Source organism: Pteropus medius, unplaced genomic scaffold (assembly GCF_902729225.1).
Source record: "Pteropus medius unplaced genomic scaffold, Ma_sr-lr_union100, whole genome shotgun sequence".
Taxonomy (NCBI): Eukaryota; Metazoa; Chordata; class Mammalia; order Chiroptera; family Pteropodidae; genus Pteropus; species Pteropus medius.
The window spans coordinates 7,002,565-7,025,945 of record NW_024352783.1 but is presented as its reverse complement, the minus strand read 5'-3'; the positions used below and the strand labels follow the sequence as shown (position 1 = coordinate 7,025,945).

Here is a 23,381-nt window from a genome sequence, read left to right as displayed (position 1 = left end):
TTAACCTGTGTGATCTGATAATAACTCCAGGTGAATACTATCAGAATTAAATTATAGTACACCCAGATGGTTTCACAGATAATTGCTTGGTGTGGAGAAAAACCTCCATACATTTGGTGACCAGAAGTGGTGTTTTATGTGTAGTAAAGAAGATACACAGGAGAGAAACACAATAGAGAAGAACTGTTTTTTGTCTTTTTTTCCTACACAGGAGATAAACTGAGAGTTTTCTACACAGATGGTAATGAATTCAAATAGAATGCAAAACAAAACCAACAAAAAACAAAACCCCACAACCCACACACTGGATGGGCCACCAAAAACATGGCATGGGCAGCCTAGATGCAAAGGTCACTTGTTCAAAGCCTCCGTTTTCATTTCCAAGTGCAAGAATACAATTGTTTGTTATGCTTTCTCTCCTTTGAGAAATTTTTCAATATTAATATATTAGGTTTAAAGCTGCACTGGCAAATAGCCATGTAAAATATCGTAATTTTAATAGAATCTCCTCAATTAAGGAAATATGCCAATATATTACTCCATGAACCTTCCACAGCAGTTTGATGTAGGCCAGTGCAGGCAGGATGTTGTTATAATTAGTTTCAAAGATGATTTACAGCTCCTGAATTTCAGGTCCTTCAAATGGGCAAGGTCACACCATTAGCAACTAAACGTAAAACAATAATAAGAATACCATCTCCTATTTACTAGGTCCTTAACCAGTACGATACTATTATCATCTCCACTTTACAACAGAGGAAAGACTTCTACAGAGGTTTGATAACTGGTAAGTGGAAGAGGCGGGGTTCAAGCCCCAAAGCTTAAGCTCCAGGGCCCACGCTCTCCCCCTCTCTGTTCCTTAAGTTTCCCGGTGTCTTCCACAATTATACTGTCCATTGTTTACGCGAGTTCTCCTGCTTTGTCCTGCTTTGCTATTAATAACGTTTTACCCCTTCGCAGGAGCACATTAATTTTTTTCAAGTGCTTCTAAAATTTAAGATACAAATATAATACTGTAAAGGAAAACTTTGTAAAACAAAAATGCAATACGAAATAATAAAGCCCTAACCCCGCCTTTAGGACACTGGTGCGGGTAGGAATAACGTCTCTTAGGTAGCAACAACATCTCTACGTGACAAGCCACGAAGCTTGCAACTTAAATTCAACCGCCGCACTGGGCTCCTTTCCCAGATGGTTTTTCTCCTGGGCTAGTACTAGCTCCCGCCCCAGTCTGCTCATCTAGCCCTGCTCCCTGGTTGCCCCGCCCACTTCCTCGCCCCGCCCCGTCACGGTCCGCATAATACAGCTCTTCGGGATAGCCCGGACCATGCACTCGCCCCGCCCCCACGCTCTCCCTGTCGCTGAGCTTGCTTCTCCCGCGAGGCGCCTGGAAGCGGAAGCGTGGACGTGCTGTGGCTTGTACTTTGGCTCCTCCTGGCCTCTGGTGACCTTCCCGTGTCAGTTCCAGTCCCCGCCTAGCTGCCGTCGCGCTGACGTGGCTTCCGGAAGTGGGGCTGGCTCAAGGCCGCCATGTTTCAGCAGGTGAGGGGCTGTGGCGCGGGGTGAGGGTGGCGGTGGCGGCAGTGGCGGCGGTGGGCTCGGCCTAGAGGATGGGCGGGGCGCGAGTCGGGCGTCTGGGGCTATCGTGTCCGCGTCCCGGCTCGCTACCCGTGTCGGAGGAGTAGCGGAGTGGGCGGAAGAGGAGGGGGTTGGAGGAACGCAGGCCGTTCACGGGCTGGATTCCGTGAACCCTCTGGTGGCGGGAGACCCAGGCTGTGTGGAGGGGGAACAGCTTCCGGGTGTGGAAAAGCGCATTGTAGACAAACGCAGAGCGCCCGGGGCCGGGCTGCAGAAACGCTGTCCTATGTGAAATTGCTTTGGTCTTTCTCAACCGTTCGTGGACAGCCGGGAGGGAACACCCTGATGCTTAGGGGTGCGCTGCGATTCTGTCGAAATAGGAGACACCGCCAGACCCTTGTATTCGTTTCTGTTGCCATACTAACATTGAATTGGTGGCGGTTAGTGGCTGACCACATCTGTGCTCTTAGTTACAGTCATCAGGTTTTCAACCAGAGATTGCTGAGAATAATTTAATCTTTAAAAAAATTTTTACTATTTATAGTGCACTTTCACTTAGATTGTCATATATCTATATCTGTATCTATATCTATATATCTATATCTATATATCTATAGAGAGGTTTGTATGGCTCGGGCACTGTTTTAGGCCTTGGGATAGGGCTGTAAACAGTACTGTTTTCTTGCCCCGAATTGCCGGGTACATTGTAGGGTGCTGAGGGATGGGAGCTTGTCGAGGGGTTGGAGTGGGAAGATATAATAAGTTAACGTAACTAAAGATATTTTCAGATAATGATAGCAAAGAAAAGGTGGTGTAATAGCAAGTATCTGAGAATAGGACAACCTTAGGATTTATGGTCAGGAAAGACCACTCAGGAGGTGACTTGAATGGACAAAAAAAATCCAGCGATGATTAAATTAGAGGCTTTCTCAACCTGCACCCAGGTGAAGAAGGCTAGAAACACACACACACACACACACACACACACACAGCATTGCTGTTCCCACCTTAAGTTTGTGATCATGGACCTCAAGTGAGCCCTTCATACTGCCAGGCACTCATCACTACATTTCCATTGTTGCCCCACTCTCACCCTCCTGGGCCGCTAATAAAACCTCTCTCCTCAAACTGTTAACATTTCTCCCTTATCTTCAGTCAGCTTGTTTCACAGAAAATGGAAGCCATCAGAAGAAAATTTTCACACCACCTGCCATCCTCATCTTGGCTCATAATTCTCATATACTCTTCCTCTCTTTTATTATAATTGAACTGTCTGTGCTCTGTTCCAGGCTGTGCCCTCTTCTTATGCACTGATTTCCATCTCATCTGGCTTGCTGGAAGGCATTGATCCAGCAATTCTCTTTTCTCTCAGCATCATTTTTATCCCTTTTTATAAGCTTGGTTACACAGTGTAGAAATGTGCTCTAATTGCTCCTACCTTAAAAACTCCACATGCCCTTTCAGCTATCATCCCATTCTTTGCTTGTTAAGAGACCTGTCTACACTTGTCTCTTCATTCTTCTATTCTCTCTTCTATCTATTCTAGTTAGGCTTTCTCCCTCCTTCCTCTGCCATATTGAAATGCTCTTATTGAGGTCATTGATGACTTGTTAGAAATAACAGTAGTCACTTTTTGGTTTTCATCTTACTTGTGAGCATTTGACATAGTTGATTGGATCCTCCTCCTGGAAACACTTTCCTTTTCTGGTTTCCAGGATACCACCCTTTCCTGGTTCACCTCCTACTCCATAGCACCCCCACTGCTTATTCCTTCCAAATCTTTTTGACCTCTAAATATTGGGGTGTCCAGAGTCTATCTTTGGCGTTTTCATCCTTTTAGGTGCTAAGGACAAAAAGTTTGGAATCTTCTTTGACTCCTTTTCTCCTACCCCACATTCAACTCATCAGCAAATCCTGTCAGTTCTACCATAAAAATATTTGTTATCTGGCTGTTTTTCATCCCTTCCACTGCATTCACTTTAGACCAAACCATTACTATTTGGATTCCTTACTGAATTAGCCTGCTGACCAACTTTGTGCCTTTGTCTTTTCCCCCTTGCCCTCTTACTCTTTCTCTCCAGATTCTTAACACAGTAGCCAGAATTTTCCTTCTAACACGTTTCATTGCCTTCTCTGATTCTGACCCTTCTGTGTTCCTCTAATAAGGATCATTGCGATTACATTATTGGCACCACCTGGATAATCCAGGGTAATTTTCCCATCTCAAGATACTTAATAACTTCTGCAATTTTTTTTTTTTGGCCAAGTAAATTTACATATTCATAAGATCTAGGGATTAGAGCCTGGACTTCTTTGGTGGAGTGAGAGGAGGCATTAGTATACTTACCGCAGTAAACAGAGGAGGATGGCCTGAGACAAGGGCTTAGAGGTGGACAGGGACCAGATCCTGATATGTGATGATAAGGAGTCTGTTTTTCAGCCAAAATACTATGGATTTTATGTAGGGGAAGGCTATGATCTAATGTGAAAAGGTCACCTTGGTTGCTGGATGGAGATTGGACTATTGGGATCAAGGGCTGAAGGCCTCAGCTTTTCATTCCATAGCATCATACAGTAGAGATCTCAGTCTTGACTGCATATTATTATCATCTAGAGAGCTTTAAAAAATCCAGACACCCAGACCACACCCCAGACCAGTTACATCTGAACCTCAAGGTGGGACCCAGGTGTCAGGTTTTTTTCTTTTCTTTTTTTTTAAAGCATTTTAGGTAATTCTAGTCTGTAGCCAAGGCTGTGAGAACCACTGGTCTCAGATTGGAATTTGTTTTACCTTTCAAGCATTAGTTCCTACTTCACTTCTCCCACCTTTCACTTACTCTGTAGGCTCCCTGGCCATTCCTTGTACATACTTTGCACATTCTCACTTCTGTGCCTTTGAAAATATACCTAGTCGAGGGACTAGAGTGAGCAGGAGGCCTCCTTGCTCTGTCAAGGCCCAGCTGATAAACTCTCCTTCAGGAAGCTTCTCCAGAGCCCTTCCTTTTCCTGTGTTCCCATTTGTACTGGCACTGATCTCAGTCTACCTTGTGTTATAGGTGATTGCCTCCTTTTGTATTCATGCATACCGTCAACAAATATTTTACTGCTTTGCCTGACACTGCTTGACACTAGGATTTATTATAGTGCAATGACAGACCATGCCTTATAGTAGCTTAGAGTTTGGATGGAGGTAGGAGTAGATGTACAGTAAGAATATCCTGAGATAAGAGCTGAAGGTGAGACTAGAGATAAAATTGGAGGCTGGTGAGGGGCTGGCACTAGTAAAGGTATAAAAAGCAAATTCAGGTGGTTGAGGCAAAAGGTGAATTGCTGTGAGTTGAGGTGTAAACCACTCTTAGAAGCCTAAAGTCATGAAAGGAAGGAACACTATGGGAAGGAAAGTAGAAGGTAGAAGGAGAGATTCAGGATCAGGGTTTTAAAAAAATCTTTATGCAATAAAGAACACTTGAAGAAGTTTATATACTGATTAGAAACATCCAATAGAAAGCTTTGATAATATAAGAAAGTGTAAATAAAGGGAAAATTGATGAACAGGCCCCAGAGGAGACAGGAAAATAAGTGATTCCAAGTAGTTGGTTTTGCTTTGGATAAAAAGAAAGTTATGAGAAGGGGTCAGGGAAAGAAGTATGCAGTCACATGATTCTGTAAAGGAGCCCCAAACATTGAATTTATCCCTGATAGCCTCAGCATTCTCTGTGACTTTGCAGCAGCATCTGTACCCTGGTGGTTTTCTCACGGCTCAGCAGCTTGGGTAGGGATGGATTATCACATGGGGATGAAGGAACTGTACATGCCCTTTTCCTAGGTTGTGAATTCCAGTTGTCTGTGACCACATCTTGTCTCCCATTTTGACTAACATGCTGTCTTGTGTGTAGTTGGCGTGCACATACTGAATTTCATTTTGCTTCATGAATGTTTAATTTTCCTATTAGGACAGTAATGATGACACTGAAGATGTTGCACTGTTTGACGCAGAAGAGGAAACAGCTAATAGACCAAAAAAATCCAAAATCAGGTATGAGGATACATTTTAAGAGTTGTGTTTGTGTCCAGTGCTGTTCTGGTCCAGCAGTTCTGATTCAAGGCACAGTAGTTGTGATGTACTTGTGAATATTGTATATTGCTAGTGTGATCTAAAGATCTGAGACAAAGATGACAATTCATATTTTCTTTGGGAATAACTGGTATATGGAATTTTACTCTTGAGTTTTCAAATCTGCAAATCCAGTTATGTGAACATTGGTGTGTTAATTCTGACTACAGTTTACCAAGAATGCACCGTTTCTTTAGTTTCTATAGATATATTGCATTTTGATTTACTTTGCATCTTTTGTATGAACTAACATGAAAATATCAAGCCAAAGATATTTCTATTCCAAATTTAGTTCTCTCTAAAAAATTCACTTAATGAAATCAAAATCTATAAACCTTAAAAGCATTATACTGAGAGACGCCAGTCACAAAAGACCACATATTGTACAATTTTATTAACCTTAAATCTCCAGAATAGGCAAATCTTTAGAGGCAGAAAGTACATTATTGGTTGCCTAGGGCTAGAGAGGGGTGGAGTTAGGGTAAATGGGGATCGACTGCCAAGGGGTAAGGGTTTCCTTTGGGGGTAATGAAAAGTTCTAAAATTGATTGTACTATTCTGTGAATATAGCAAAAACTATTGAATTATATACTTTAAATAGGTGAATTGCATGGTATATGGATTAATCTCAATAAAGATGTTAAAAAAAACAACAACTCTGCCTGATAGTTGCTTTGTCTTAATGCCTGAAGTGATTTCTGAGGGCCTACAAATTCTTTTGTTATGATTTTTGGACATATAAGAATAGGATTTAATCCTAAGAGTATGGTTTCCTTATTCCTTCAAGCTTGGTAAAGTTTCTTATATATTTTGTGAAAGTTTATGTTCAACGAGTTGTTAAAATCATGTTTTCATAGTAGATTTGCTATGACAACAGGGCCTAGTCAAATAATGGGACTTATGAAAAAAAAAAAGTAGCAGATTGCTGCCTCTTCAAATCACCTCTTTTATTTTGACCAAACTGCATGATTATGCTATAGCTGAAGCATCTTTCATCTACATCTGCAGTACCTGTGTAAAATGTAATTGTATTTCTTTGATTATGTTTTTGGTTTTCAGACACCCAGTGGCATCATTTTTCCATTTATTCTTTCGAGTCAGTGCAATTGTAGTCTATCTTCTCTGTGAATTGTTCAGCAGCAGCTTTATTGCCTGTATGGTGACAATTATCTTGTTGTTGTCATGTGACTTTTGGGCAGTCAAGGTAGGTTTAATTGTTTATATTTTGAAATCATATTAATATGTTGAGATTGAATGATGTAAGACAGTAAAAAAAAAAGACACAGCATTTTGGATTGGCATTAATTTATCTTTTTGTTACCTTAGGCCTCATCTTAGAACGCCAGGTATATTAGATCACATGTAGGTTATTACACTACTCACTTGTCTGTGCCTTATGTCTGTGCCTACATCAGCTTTAAAATTAAATAAAATGTGACAAGCAGATACAGACCCTACATATACTTCTGATTTTGCTGGTTTTGCTTCAGGGTTACCTTCAGCTGTGTTGTGTATGATTTCTAGATAAGACCCCAGGATAGTTTGTCTGCAAATACCTAAGGAGTACCCACCATTTGCAAAGGCTCTTATGTGAGCTCTAGGGTAGTATTTCTCCAATAGGGCCAATTTTGTCTCTCGGGACATTTGTCAATGTCTGAAGACATTTTTGGTTATCATGACTAGAGTGGGGAAGTATGCTATTGGCATCTAGTGAGTAGTGGCCAGGGATGCTGGTAAACATCTTATGATGCACAGATAGGACAGTCCCCCACAACAAAGAATTATCTAGTCTCAAATGTCAGTAGTGCTGAGGTTGAGAAACCCTGTTGTAGGGGATAGAAAGGAGTGAAAGAAATGCTTTCAAACTTAAAGGCAATGATGAGTAGAAAGGTGGATGGATATAGATAGGTACATAGATGGACATGTGATAAAGTAATTATATTAAAATAGTATTAATATAGACTCTAGGTGGTAGATATATAGGTGTTCACTGTAAAACTTTACTTCTTGTGTTTAGGAATTTTCATAGTAAAATGGTGGGGAATATATCAGAGGCCAAAAAATAGCAAAAGCTAATTTCGGAATTTCAGAGACATGTATGTTGATTCAAAGACCAGAAAGATGTTACAAATCTATTCACACCATCAACTCAGCCATTTTTAGATTTTTTGATTCTTACAGATATCAGAAGTGGTTGGCTTGGTGGTGGCCATTTTATATAGGCCACAAAATGCTGAGAATGAAGATTACAAAGGTCTGTTTTCTTTAGGCTTCTCTTTTGTACAGTCTTGGCTTATTTTTCCCTGAAATTCTTCTGTTGCTTTATGCTTTTAAGTGTTTACCATATCTTGGTCACAGTTTTGTTTTGAGGAATGCTTTCTTTTTGTTGTTCATATAATTTCTGTTTAGCCAGATAGAATACAGCTTTCGGTTAGTTCTTGGTAATTTCCAAACTCTTATAATTAAATAATTAAATCCTTCTGGATTTAGTGTTTTAAAAAATGTGGCCAAAAAGTATATTTTCTGATAAGCTGTTTTTTTTTTTTTTAAATGATGGCTTAAAAACTGTCATCCTTTTATCTTGATTAAATTCCTTATAGATATTGAAACAATTGAGATATGAAGCAAACTTAAAAAGTCAAGTTGGGGAAATTATTAAATAAACTTGGGCAAAGGCATAGGCAGGGTTCTGAACCTAGTTAGAACAGAGATGTGTCATAATTTTTATAATTCTTAATGCAGTTATCAAGAGAAGAGATCATTATTAAAAAATAAAAAAGATAAATTTTTTTAAAAAATTAAAAAAATTTAAAAAATAACCTCTGTATGGGGCTTTTGTTCTATTCCTTCCCCTGACAGGTAGAGTCAAAAGGTTAAATAATAGTTTTAAAAATTTAATGGTAATTATTAGTAAAATTTAAAATAAGTTGTTTGTCTTCCACATTGGAGAAGATAGGAGCAACTAAAACAGTTCATACAGCAAGAGAAGGAAATGAAACATGTCAAGGAAGCTTAAATTTCACAAGGCATAGAACAAGGTGATGGAAGTAGTAGCAAATTATAACAGTAAATGTAATTTGATTAAACTCTTTTATAAGATAAGAAGTCTAAGATTGGGTCAAAAATCAAAAGTCCAACCAAAAAGTTCTAACTAAAATTGCGACATTAGAAAAAGTAAAAAAAGGCAAAGATAACATCAGACCAATTCAAACAGAAAGAAACTTGGCACTATAATATCGTTAGACAAAATAGAAATGAGGGTAAGACAGCAGTCAGTGGAACAAAAAAGATCATTTTATGAATCACAGTGAAGCTCATTCACAGAATGACATTACACAAAACTATGAATAGTGAAAAACTAGAGACACTAGAAGATGGAGGGAACATTATCGTGATAGGAGTTTAACACTGTCCTTGACAGATCAAAGCAACAAGAAATAAATAAAGTCTAAAGGATCTGAATGAAATAACAAGATCACTGTAATTGCAGTATTTGGAACTTCGTATGTAAAGAGATAATTTATTACCTTCTTGTTCAGTTCCTGTTCAGCACTTACAAAATGTTCAGCATCACTAACAAAAATTGATTAAATATCACTACTAAGAAAATTCAAATAAATTGCTCAAAGCAGCTACGGTTTCTAGTCCAGTGCAACAAAACTAGAAATTATAAAAAATGATTGTCAAAACTGGAATTACAAAAGCCAGCCTGCCAAATATTTTGGCTTAAAAAGGAAACAAAAACTGTAGATAATAGATTATACACACCTAATGACAGTGATCTTCTACACTCAAACTTTTAGATTGTGTCTATAGCTGAGGAAAAACAATAGACTAAAGGCTTTTATTATTAGAGGTCCAGAAGTTTCCAAAACAACAATAAGCTTGAGAGAATTTAGGAAAATACACTAATATTGACAAAAGCTGAAAGTAAGGAATTGGAAAGTGGAAAAATAGAAGAGTTTCAAATATTCTAAGAGATGTTATTTGAAAATGCCAATAAACTAGACCTCTGGCTGATCTTGGTCTTTGCCAGCTCTTCTTCTTTATTTAGCATTTCTTTAAATGTTAGCATTTCTACAAAATGAATTTTGGTTTTTAAGGCTTCCTTTTATTCTTCTGTATTCCTTTCCTAAGCAGTATCATCTGTGCTTCTGATTTCAGTTGCTTATCTCTAAGCCTGGTGGACTCCCAGATCTCTTATTCATCTGTCTTGACATTTTTACTTTGCTATCTTGAAGGCACCTCAAATTCAGCATATATAAAATACTCCTTGTCATCTTCCAGTTCCCAAGTGCTGCTCTTCCATCAGTGTTCCTTTTTGCAGGGCCTGGAATCACTATTTTTTTACTTGAGCAAACCAGAAATATATGAGTTGCTTTCTTCCTATCCCACATCCAGTTAATCACCAAGTCCCATAAATCCATAGATTTTACATTCTCCTTGAGGGCTTCCATGCCTACTTTTCTACCTGGAGTGTTATCATTCTCTCATTACTTTAACACAGGGATTCCTTTTTGGGCCATGGACTCCTTTTCATAGTCTCTTCAAACTATGACTAATGTTTTTAAAAACATAAAAGCAAATACATAAAATTACAGAAGAAATCACTTACACTGAAATATAACGAAAACATTAAAAAGGCAAATTTCTGATTTAGTGATATCTACTTTATTAATATATTAAATAGCAAAATCTAGCAGCAGGTCTAATTACTTCGACAGCATCAATGAGCATAAACAATATTTTTGATAACAAGTATAATATAATATGAAAAATCTGCTTTTTATTGTGACAAAATCACAGGTATTCTTAATTCTACTGTGGTTGATTGTATACATCCATAATTTAACGATAAGCTAAATTTTAGCCATAAGTTAGTGAAAATAAAGATAAATTTTTTTTTCCCATCCGAGTTCACAGTACCCCTGAATTTATTAGTGGACACCACTAATTAAAAATCTCCTGCATTATTGATTCCTACCTATTCTTTAAATTTCATTCTAAATGTTGATTCCTCAGGGAGACATTTTCTCATTCCTGACTAGATCATATTTCCTTGTTAGATTCTTAAGGCAGCCCATACTTCTCCCTCACAGTACTTATCATGGTTGGTAGTGGTACATATGCACATTGATTGACTGCCTCTCTTACACACAACACATTAAGCTCCATGAGGTTAGGGAATGTTTCTGCTATCCCCATTTTATTACCAGCACATAGTAAGTGCTCAGCAAATATTTGTTGAGTAAGTAAACATTAGGAAAGCTACCAGTGTAATTTGTTAACTTTATTTAGTAAGAGGAAAAGAGCTTGGGACATTTGAGGTACTGAGTGAAGGCCAGTACCTATAACCACTGTCTTAGTCAGTTTGGGCAGCTGTAAAAACACCATAGACTGGTGGCTTATAAACTATAGGAATTTATTTTCCAGTTTTTGGAGACTAGAAATCTAGATCAGGGTACCGGCGTGGTTGTCTTCTGGTGAGGACCCTCTTCCAGGTTCCAGACTGCTGACTTCTCGTATCTTCACATGGTGGAAAGCAGAGAAAAGTCGAAAACTCTCTCTTCACTCTTAAAAGGGCACTAATCCCATTTGTGAGGGTTCCACCCTCATGACCTCATCTAATCCTAATCACCTCCCAAAGACCCCATCTCCTGATATCACATGGTGGGGGTTAGAGTTTCAACATTTGAATTCTGGGGGACACAAACATTCAGTCCATAACAACCATTTTTAGAGATATACAGTTTTAAAATAAATATAGCTGTAATCAAGATAGATTAGAACAGGTCACAGTAGCTAAACAGCAAGGGGTTTAGGAGCACATTAGGGAACTGGAGAAAAGACAAGAGTTCAATAGGGAAAAGAGAACGGTAATGTTTATGGATATGCTTACTCTGTCACCTCCACCTCTGCTGGTCCTGCCATTGCCATTTGTTTAATCTTTTGTCCAGGCTTGGTATGTAATGGTCTTTAACTGAATATTATGGAGATAAAGCTGATGTTATTTTGTTTGTGAAATGGTACAGTAAGATATGACCTATGGTAGATCTTTAAATAATGTTTTTAAAATGTGTGTTTATATGTTAATCTTTGCCAGAATGTCACAGGCAGACTAATGGTTGGCCTACGTTGGTGGAATCATATTGATGAAGATGGAAAAAGCCACTGGGTGTTTGAGTCCAGGAAGGTAAATTGCAACCCCCCTCTTTTTTTTAAGTGTTATTCAGTAAATTATGTGTAGATTAGGTTTGAATATTTAAGGATGAACTATTCAAGATTAAAAGTACTACCCCAAAACACTTGGCATGTAAACCAGGTGGTCTTCTAAAACTTACTACATTTTTTGACTAGTTCAGACTGGAAACAGGCATGTACAGGAAAGAATCCTCAGAGTAGACTTTGGATCAGAGCTTACACAGTGTGCTAAGCTGCCTATCAGAGGCTGCTGATAAAGGATCTCTTTCTGATGGCTTAATGTTGCCTGGCCTGATATAAGTGCTTCCAATAGCTTGTTCTGTCCTTGCTGCCATGGTCCTCTTCTATTTGGGGGCTGGAAAAAAAAAATAGAAGGATTGCAACTGGATAGAAAATGTGAATTCATCAAAGTAGTCTGTTTTTAAATTATGTCTTCAGGAGCCCTAGGGGACCCTGGTCTCTTTGTGGTTAGCTGTTCATCAATAGTGAACATTCAGTTTCCTTGTGGAAATCAGTTTGGGAGGCAGAGAACAAAATTCCTGGACAGTGCCAATGAAGTTGGCTTCTGCTTGGAAGGGCCTTAACAGGTACTCAGAAAGCAGCATTTATATTATAAAATCTACCTTGGAAACAACTTACCACCTTTTTAAATTCCTGGGTTTTGCTAAGACATTGTGATCATTGTCCAGAATCGCTTAATTCCATTTTCTTTTTCCCCTCTGGATCCTGACTTGACCTTTTTGGATGATGCTCACTCAGGAAGGTATCATTCAAAGCTTCCTTGTGAATAAACAGTGTCTAAGTGCAAGAAGAATTGAATAGAATCCCAATCAGAGACAACCCTTAAACTGCCTACTCTGCCCTGAAAATGCAGAATTCTTGATTTAAAACAAAATATATTAAAACCAGTTCCTAAATTTACAGTAGTGGTAGTGGTAGATCTACTGTTATTTGGCGGGGGGTGGAGGGGGTGCTGGTGGCAGCAGATATTCTAACGTAGGACTTGGGTGGTCTGTATTTATTTGAATTTGAGGGTAAGGTGTTTTTTAAAGATGTTAAACTTTTTACTGATAGGTATCACAAAATGTTGGTTATTAAATTCATGATTTTTTGTAGGTGTCCCCTGAAGAGAATAAAACTATTTCAGAGGCTGAATCAAGAATCTTTTGGTTAGGACTTATTGCCTGTCCAGTGCTGTGGGTGATATTTGCCTTCAGTGCTCTCTTCTCCTTCAGAGTGAAGTGGTTGGTGAGTATCAGTGTGGAACTATTGAATAATCAATCCATTAAGATGTCTGATGGATGATCATCATAATAAGCAGCTATCTTTGTTAACATCAGGGATTTATCTTGAATAGGCAGCTTCATCATGTATTTCCTAAATTCAGATTCCCAACTCTGCTTTTTAAGTACTGGCAAGCAGAGTCCCATTAAAGACCCCACCCATTTTATCAGTTCTCCAGATGCGTAGCAGATTTCTATTTAGCCCACCTACAGAGGTTACCATATATACCACATTATTATCTTGTTGTGTAGGGATGTTCAATAAACTCCAGACAAACACGTTTAGTTTAATTTGTAACTAACAGAGTGATCTTTTTGAAAATATTGTTTGGTGACCTGTTCTGGCCATCTATTGTTTATATAGTAAATCTTCCCGAAACTTAGTGGCTTAAAACATCAGTAGTCATTTTATGATCTCATAGTTTCTCTGGTTTAGGAGCTTGGAAAGGGCTTGTCTGGATGTCGGGCTTTGGATCTTATATTGTTGCAGTCAGACAACTGCCACTGTGGCTGGAGTGGCTGGCCGGGGGCTGGTTGGGCATTTCCTCTTTAAGAGGTCTTGTGGCCTCCCACACGGTCACAACGCATGGCTAGTTTGGGCTTCTTCATTGCCTGGTGGCTTCATGGCATTTAGACTGCTTACCTGGATAGTCACAGCTCTAATTAAGAGTGTTTCAGCTCACAACCTGAATTGCTTTTTACAACTGTATTAATTTGCTTGGGCTACCATAACAAAGTACCATAGACTGGGTGACTTAGACAACAGAAATTTATTTTCTCAAAGTTCTGGAGCCTGGAAGTATCAGATCAAGGTTGTTGGCAGGACTGGTTTCCTCTGAGGCTTCTCTCCTTGGCTTGTAGATGACCATCTTCTCCCTGTGTTTTCATATGGTCTTCTGACTGTATGTCTGTGTCCTAATTTCCTCTACTTATAAGGACATTAGTTGTATTGGATTAGGGCCCACGCTAGTGACTGTGTTTTATTTTAATTACCTCTTTAAAGACACTAGGGTTAGGACTTTAACATACAAACTTTTGGAGGACAGAATTCAGCCCATTATAACAGCCTAGCCTCAGAAGTCACTGTATTACTTTGCCACCTATCCATATTCAAGGGATGGGAATTAGGCCCTGTACTAGCAGTCCTCAGCCTTTATGGCACCAGTCGACCTGTGCTCCTATGAGAATCTAATGCCTGATGATCTGAGGTGGAGCTGACGTGGTGATGCTAGCGCTGGGGAGCTGCTGCAAGTACACATGAAGCTTTGCTCGCTTACCCGCCACTCACCTCCTACTGTGCAGCCTGGCTTCTAACAGGCATGGACCAGTACTGGCTCCGGGGTTGGGGATCCCTGCTTTACACCTTGATTAGGGGTGGAAAGAAGTGTAAGAAGGTTTTAGAAGAGCATGTAGAACAGGAGATATTGTTGCTACCACCTTTGGAAAATATAGTCAGTCACTTGACCCAAACTGTGAGTCTTATTCTTTTAATAGTTGAATTTGTCTTATTTAAGATATTCAGATATATTTTAGCCTAAATTATGCTTTTTTCCCTATTTTTAATATTTCCTTGTCTCTGTTAAATAGATTCTCTTTTTCTTTGTGTGTACACATGTATAAATATTTTCCTCTTATGATTTGGAAGGTTTATTGTCTATTTTTAGTTTTTCTAGTAGTTATCTTTATTACATGCTAGTATCATACCCTCTTTCATGAATTAGGGAATCCATTTAATATCTATCGATTTCCTCCTGTGAAAGATGTAAAGTTAACACTCATGCTTTTTCCCACCATACCTCCCTGCTTTGATTTCTGATTTTTTATTGGTATACAATTGACCCTAGATTAACTTTTGACTCTCCCCAAACTTTACTATGTAGTCTTATTTTAGTTATTTTAAGTAATACACTTAAACCTGTTTATTGACTTACAGACCGTTTAGCAAGGAAATGAAATACTATTATTTTCTCTTTCGTTTCTTCCTTTTCTGTTACCTGAGTTTTGTTTGTTCCAGTATTATTTTGTCAAGATTTATAACAATTGCCTTTTGAAATGATATTTCTTATTGGTTGTTCAGTCTTTGATCTACAGTATTTTAGAGTATATCGATTTAGTTTTTTTATTGTAGCTTTTTCTTTTACCTCCTGGTTGGCTAAATTTTGTTGTTGGGTGATTTTTTTCAAAAAACTTGTAGGTGTTATTTTTCTTTTCGGCTCTGCCATGTTTAAGTATATGAGCCTATTAACTATTTTTGAATGACAACTTGGCTAGGTTAATATTTTTGGGTCACAGCTTCTTTCTCTTAGCATTTAGAGGATTATTACTTTATCATTTTCTTACATGGAATTTTGCAGAGAAATCTGTGGCCAGGCTTACTTAACCTCCATGTAAATGAGTGAATCATTCTTCTCTCTGGACAAAGAATTTTTTTTTTATTCTTGAAGTTTTAAAATATAACCAGAATGTCTTTGTGTTTATTTTTTTCTATATTGATTTTTCTGGCAACTGTATGCCCCTGCAATATGCAGACGCAGGTTTTGCTTTGAATCAGGAAAATTGTCTTCTGTGAAGTCTTTAAATTTATTTATGTTCTATATTTTGGCTTCTCTAGTTCTGAGATATCAGTTATCTGTTGGATCATTTTTATCTGTTCTCATCTACCGCTTTTAATTGCTTTGATCTCTCCTCATCTTTTTCCTTTTTATTTTTTCATTCAGCAGATATTTTTAAGAGTCTGCCATATGCCAGAGTTGTTTCAGCACTGGGGATAATGTTAGGGGCCAGATAAACAAGATAACTTCTCTGATAGCGCTTATGCTCTAATGGAACAGAGTGTAGACAGACAGTAGATAAGAGAGCAGGGGGGCGGTGTGGGATATTAATTAGAAAGATAGATACAAGGTGAGAGAGTGGAGAGGGCAAGGGAGAGAACAGTGGGTTACTTTAGGCTGGGTGGTCAGCAAACACCTCTCTGTATTTCCTTAACTCTGCCAGCTCCATTTTCATCTTCTGTTGTGTTATCCCACTTTCATTCTCTTTGAATTCTCATCTTTAGATTCTTCCATAGGGTGAAGTATTCCCAGAAATGCTTTTACTTTGGTGGATTATATTTCTTTCAGTGTAGATTCTTTACCTATCTTCTGCATACTGTGTTCATTCCCTATTTTTGTTTTTTGGTATAGTTTTACATAGATGCCTTTCCCTTTTTCCCTAATTTTGCTCCTGCTTACAGTGGCAGCTCTGTATGGATCTTCTTTTCTATGATGGTTTAGTGTGAGTAAGTTCCCCTTGCCTGCTTTCTCGTGTTGTCTGAGATATCTGGGCTCTGCTATGAGCTAGAATTTGAATGCTGTCTTTGGCAGCCTGAGGAGGAGAATGTAGCCAGGCCTCTGGCTGCCATGGCTGGCTTGCTGGGGTTTTTGCCATCTTCTGTAGTGGAGTTCTTGTCTCCTGGTTGGGTGTGTTCTCTATTCTGATTCTATTCTCCTGCTTTATACTGTGTCTGAGGATCTGGAGCCTTAGCATCCATCTGGGAGAGTCAGCCCAGTCTTTCTTTAGCAGTGTTTTCTCTTCTCTAAAACAGAGCAGGGAAAGTTTTTCGAAAGATGGTTTAGGCTCCTAAGACCACAGGGTGGGAAGGTGGCATCACTCAGGCACTCCATGAGTCTCTCCCCACCCTTAAGACCCTCTTAAGGTCTTTGGCTTGATGATTGGGTGTACTTCCTCTCCTCCTACCTCACCAGGGAGGCATCGCCATGGCAAGCTGCTGGAATTTTCCTACCTCTGTTGGATTTTTTTTGGTTGGGAGGGACTTCCGCTCTCATGTCTGTTTCTGCATTTTTTCTTAGGGCTGTCTGTATCCTCTGCCTTGTGAGTTATAAGGGACGATGATTATTAGTGAAATTTCCCTTAGAGCTTCTTTGGAGAGTTAGGAGCTGTGTAGAGTGATACCAAGCTGGCTCTTTCTCTGATGACTAGCCCTTTTTTTTTTTTTTTTTTTAAATATATCTATTGGTGCCAGCTTGTTTGCCTTAAAAAAAAGTCTGTTTGCTCTTTTTACCTTAGGGGGAAGAAGATCTTGATAAATAGCTTCATTACACCATTGTAAACCAGAAGTCTGCTTGTTTTAACTTATACATTTGTTTGTTACCATTGAATAACATTGATGCCTCAGCAGTACCCATGCTGCTTAGTCTGTGAATATAGGCGCCTCTGGCTCGTTGGTGCATACATATCAAGGAGTGTCCCAATTTGAGCAGCATGGGAAGTTGAAGGAAATTGATTTAAATAAAAACATAGTTTTATGTTTATTTAGGTAACTAGGAACCTTATATAATTCTAATGTGTTTATTTCTATGAAACATACGTTTAGAACAGAAAGTACAACTCCACTTTGTTTGCTAGGGATTTGAAACTATTCCTTAATTAAACATTTAAATCTTCTCACTTGCTTAAAATCAACTGTACAGCTTGTTAAGGAAAGTAAATCTGGATTGGAAAAAGATACTCTGTTTAGCTGACTTGTTTTTTACAGATATAAATGTTTCCCAGATAATCCTTTAAATAGCAGATGAGTTGATGAGTTTTTGTTTTGTTTTGTTTTTGTTTTTTAAGAACAGGTTAGCAAACTATGATGTACAGGCCAGATCCAGCCCAACACCTGTTTTTATCAATTTTTGTTGGAACATACTCTTGCCTATTCGTTGACATATTTGTTGCTGCTTTTGGGCTAGAATGGCAGAGTTGAGTATTTGCAAGAGAGACCATATGGCCCATACAGCCTAAAATGTTTATCTGGCCTTTTACAGAAAAACTTTGCCTACCCCTCTTCTAGAATATTTAATCATAGGATCCCCCTGTGTTGTCCTAATTAACTTTATTTCTATAACATTTAAAGAGTAGGCTTGTTTCTTATTCTCAATCCTTAATGATCTTAGCAGGGTCGCCTATAGGATTTCTGATGTAGCCACAAGGTAGAAACAACTCTGCCAAAGTACATTTCCTCCTAGTGCTCCGTCCTCCTCCACCTCACTCCACCCCTGGTCACAGAAGACATACACCTGTTCATTGTTGCCTGGAGACACTATTTGTTTTCCCAGAAGCCACTTGATTCACCTCTGCATGCTCAGTTTATTGAACTCGATCTATTTCTTGATCATTCTTTTGTAATTCTTAAATAACATTTGAGCCTCTCGGGTCTCATTTACTTTTTTTATATCTTTACTGACAGACCAATGGAAAATATTAGAGAGAATGATCCCTCCATTTATCCTCAGGGGCTAGCATGGTGCCTGGCATATATCCTATGTGTTTAATAAGTATTTGTTAGGTGGGTGATGTAGTGCCTTGTGCAGAGTGTGTGTTAGGTCTATTCCGGCAAGTGAAGGAGTTTTATTGGCACAACCCCCAATTTGCAAAGTCATTTTCCTTTTCTTTCCCATGACAGTCTGCCTTATGTCATTTATGGCATAGAGAAAGGTCAGTTTTAGGCCAGTAATCACTGATTATTTTCCTCTTTCTCAGGCAGTGGTTACCATGGGTGTGGTGCTACAAGGTGCCAATCTCTATGGCTACATCAGGTGCAAAGTGGGCAGCAGAAAGAATTTAACCAACATGGCCACATCTTATCTTGGAAAGCAGTTTTTAAGACAGGTAAGTTTTCTTATTGTGAGGGTAATTTTGATGTGGTCAGTGACTAATGCAATGATTTCTAATTCTTGTAGAGTTTAATTTTTATGAAATACTTAAAAGCTTTTAAGGCACGTATTTATTTAGACATGAGATGATGATAAAATTAATTACTTTTTAGAGGCTTTGAGGACATTTCAGAAATGTATTATCAGTGTCCTGAAACTATTTTAAAACCAGAGAGATAAACTATCGTTGACAATAATTTATTTTTAAAAATTAAAAAAAAAATTATATTTAGTTCAATTGCTTTCCATTAGTTCTGGTGGCTCTAACAATTTTGAAGAGATGTTGTGTGGTTTTTAGGATTTATAGTAAGAACAAGTAGAAATGAAATAAGACTTACATAATTAAAGATTGTTTTAAAATACTCATTTTTTTTAGAATGGATTTTACTACAGATCTCCAATATGAAGATTTAAATTAGGGTTTTTAATGGGATAAGTAATATTCATAGGCATAGAGTTATTGGTTAAATGTCTTGGGGAAATTGATTAATGTCTGTGTTTTCATGCAGTGGGTTGGGTAAGTAGTATTATACTGGTTCTCAAACTTGAATGTGCATCAGAATCACCTAGAGGGCTAAAACACAGATTGCTGGGTCCCACTCCCAGAGTTCCTTATTCAATTCATCTGAATTTACATGTCTTACATGTTCCTGGGGGTGCTGATTCTGTTGGTCTAACTATTGCATTTAGATAACTAAATCCCTGACAGATTGACTACTCAAGTGTGTATAGTTAATAAGTGGTACAAAACTAGGGTTTAACCTAGCTCTCGTCTCATTGTTCTTTCCATATACTGTATAGTTTCTCTTGTATAAAAGATAAGTAGACAAAATGGATATTCTTGTAGGGACATGATTCTCCACCTGAGGCGTTTTTCACAGTTCCAATACACTTTTGTTGTGGTGCACCTTATGGTAGTTGTCAAGTGTGTGCTTAATAGGTTTTTCCTTAGGATTTTCAGAGTTTTTAAGTAGAGATAGACATTGCATACGGGCGAAATTGAATATTGAGCCTGACGTAATGTGGATAGGGTTAGTAGACTTATGTGGCACCTGGTGATGCTCTGCTAAAATGAGACTGGCTTGCTAGATATTTGGGTGGATCCATTGATTTACTTCTTCTGCCTGTTCATAATTTTTAATATAATTGGGCCATTGAATGTAAGTTAACATCATAGCTGGCTCTGTTTACAAATATGGAATGTTTTTCTAGTGTTCAAAGTCTGGTTTTTTAAAGGAGTTCTCACTCTTTTGCAGAATACTGGAGATGATCAGACTTCCTGAAGAGGGAGAGAAAGTCTATGTGTTCTGTTACATTGGGGAACAACTGAAGAGATTCTTGGCTCTGAACCTTTAGAATTCAGTACACATGTTGCAGAGAAGAATGTTGGGTTTGTTTTTCCATTTTTAAATTTACTTAAGAAAAAAAGGAATAGTAGTTTTCATATTGTTTTTACTTTCTAGCATTTGGGGCTTGAAGGTATAGTATAGCCAAAAACATTGTCAAAATTTGGTTGATGGTGTATATATGTGTATGCGCAGTCTTGTAACATCCATATACCCCAAATTAATGAAAGTGTTTGTGTTCATGTACACACGTCATGGAGACCTTTGCATTTTGATCCATGGAACAAAGAAGGATGTTCTCAAAACTCTGTGTTTACATATTATTCCTGTAGATTATTTTCAGAAGAAAGTTTTGCTTCCCTGGTAAGAGTGAGTACTTTGGCTTATGTATAAGTTAGAAATTGTTAATTTTACAACTTAATATAAACTTCATGATAAAATTTCTTATCCTAGGCATTCACAAGTAGGTAAAAATCAAATTCGGGTCAGTGGATGAATTAGTTTCTAAAATTTTTGTTTATTTTTATTTGTAACAAGCCATGTATTTAAGGTTCAGTTAATATAAATGGATTTTGATAGTTTATGTTTAGAGGATACCTAGAGATTGCTGCTGTTCTATTTATTTTTTTAGAAAGGGTAGCCAGATTTTGCTTTGGAACTTCCAGAAAGAGCTTCAGTGGTCCTTGGTCTAATGAAATATATCTTTTATCATAAAAAGAGTATTATTCTTATGTCACAATGAGAATAATCATTTAAATACTTGGCATAATAAATGCCTAAAAGACATTTATTTATGAATCTATTTTTTTCTCTTGCTATAATGGGGATATTATAAATCATGCATTTGTATTAATAGTATTTCTTAAAAAGCAATATGGTCTACAAACTATTATAGACATCTGTTCATTCTGCTGTAGGTGTACCATAAGGTTTGTTGGAATCTTAATCAACAGATTATTTTGTGAATGTATTTATACATTGTTAAAATTTTTAAAAAATGTTTTGTTTACTTGATTGTCTTTATTGGAGGGATAGCTTTGAAGGTTCATAACTTTATATTTGTATAAAACTTTACTTACAAAGCATTTTGACATGTGTAGTCTTATTTGATCCTCACGACAAACCTGTTTTGTGTGACACCTGTTTACAGATGATGAAATGGAACTTCAGGTTATTGAGCGACTTGCCCAAAGAAACAGATTATAGGAAGACCCATCAGGATGTATTACTGTTTTTAGAAGAAATATTTGTCTCTAATGTCTTCCTTTATTAAGAATCATTAATTTATTAAGTCATTAATTTATTAAATGCTTGGTTGCCATTTTACTTATGCTTATCTGGTGAGGAAAACTGATGTTACATGAAGACATTATTTAATTTGAAAGATTTAACCTAAATCTTTAGAGTTGAGAGTCTAACAGGGAACACATTGGTTATAGGTTTTGATGTAACTGTGTTGTTATTTGAACCTGCAATCCTAAAAACCAAATATGAATTGAATTTTAGAATATGCATGTGACAGGATTTACCACTTATCTTCCAATATCTGTTTTTCTCTTCTATGTGTTTCCCACTTATTAGCTGGGACATGGAACAAAGACAGCTTTTCCCAGATTTTCTTGCTGTGGCTTAGTGGGATCATGTGACTGAGTTCTGGCCAATGGGTACACTTTCAGTATGCCTAAAAGGATGGACATACCCATCCTATCCCCCTTTTTCCTTCCTGCTAGCTAAAATATGGACATAGATGGGCTTGAACCAGCCATCTTGGAATGGGGTAGAAGCCTCATTTTGTGAATAGCAGAGAAATAAGGTAGAGATTACTGAGTCACCTCTGATGGGAATAGCAGCCCTGAACTGCCTATCTGAATTTTTAAGTGAGAAACTTCTATCTTGTTTAAGTGTTACTGTTTTGGCTTTTCTGTTTCTATAGCCTAACTGAATTCTTATCAATACAGTATATTTGTAATATCCCCCATAATTATTTCCATTAGTGTAGTATTTAAGATATAATAATTCAGTAATTCAGTAATACATATTCAGCTGTGCTAACTTTTGCCGTAGTGCAGTGATTTTCATACTAGAGGAACTTTTTTTTCTACGTCTTCTGTCAAAACTTAATATCTATAATAAAGCAGAGCTGCTCTAGTGGAAACAGGATTGGAGGATCTGGAATCACCTTCTCAGCCCTAACTACCCATTTTCAAGGAGACTGCTGAGCCTCCTTGTAAACCACTGGTAGGAAAAGTGAAACCAAAATCTATCTTGGTTTTGAAGAATGCAGTCTTGTATTGTATGTTAAAAACACTTTTCAATTAAAAATAAAATCAAAATATCTAATTCTTGAGGGGAGCAGGAAGCACTCCTTAAACCTTTGTATTCTAAAGAAGAAAGGAAGAAGCATATTTCCGTAAGTTATAATTTGGTGCCAAGAAAAAAATATATAATTTTCCCCTACTATGATTAATATAAAAAAATAAATAAATAAAGCACTCATAGTCAGCAAATCATGGTCAGAAATCCATTCTCGATTCTGCCTAGAAGCAAACATTTTCAACTGCTTAGTTTTTGTATTTTGGGGTATTTACTTTCATACGTCTAAATAATATGCTTAATTGTGCTTACAGTTGACTTATCAACTTTATAATTAGCTGTTGACTTCCTGCTATGAAAAATGAAAGTTTAACTCAACCCCTTCTCCCCACATATAGTTTGAACACTGTTTTTTGTCAAATGGGTTGTAATGTTAAAGGCTTAACATAAACCTCCATTTTTAAATCAGTTATCTGTTGTGATTGTGAATTTTCTCTGTTAGTAATTTGTTCAACTAAGTACCAGAAAATCCTGCAAATAATAGTGGCTTAAACAAAAAAAGAGTTTGTGTGTTTTTCTACAAATGAAGTCTGAAATTAGGCAATTGCTGGTGTTGATGCAGTTACTAAACAATTCTTTAGAAAGCTGGTTTTTGTCCCTATGCTCATTGCCTCAGGGTTACAAGATGACTGTCACGGCTGAAGATGACTCATTTATTTTTTAAATTAATTGGGGTGACTTTGGTTAATAAAATGTTATAGGTTTCAAGTGTACATTTTTATAATACATCACCTTTATTTTGCATTGTGTGTTCACTCAAAGTCAGATCTCCTTCCGTCACCATATATTT

At 37.5% G+C, this 23,381-nt stretch overlaps 1 protein-coding gene across 3 annotated transcripts; it reads left to right on the top strand.

The window, feature by feature from the left end:
- Positions 1 to 1,384: 1,384 nt before the first annotated feature.
- On the top strand, positions 1,385 to 23,295 carry TVP23C (trans-golgi network vesicle protein 23 homolog C). Of its 3 annotated transcripts, none has more exons than XM_039847406.1 (7): positions 1,385 to 1,542; positions 5,532 to 5,614; positions 6,752 to 6,896; positions 11,796 to 11,885; positions 13,010 to 13,141; positions 18,700 to 18,828; positions 20,129 to 23,295. In XM_039847406.1, the coding sequence occupies exons 1-7, from the start codon at positions 1,531 to 1,533 to the stop codon at positions 20,153 to 20,155; spliced, it is 618 nt and encodes a 205-aa protein (XP_039703340.1). In that variant the 5' UTR covers positions 1,385 to 1,530; the 3' UTR covers positions 20,156 to 23,295. The 3 variants fall into 3 exon arrangements, with proteins under 3 accessions (XP_039703340.1, XP_039703339.1, XP_039703341.1); XM_039847405.1 differs by lacking the exon at positions 1,385 to 1,542 and adding an exon at positions 1,602 to 2,078 and having other exon boundaries at positions 5,531 to 5,614; XM_039847407.1 differs by lacking the exons at positions 1,385 to 1,542; positions 6,752 to 6,896 and having other exon boundaries at positions 5,546 to 5,614.
- Positions 23,296 to 23,381: the final 86 nt, after the last annotated feature.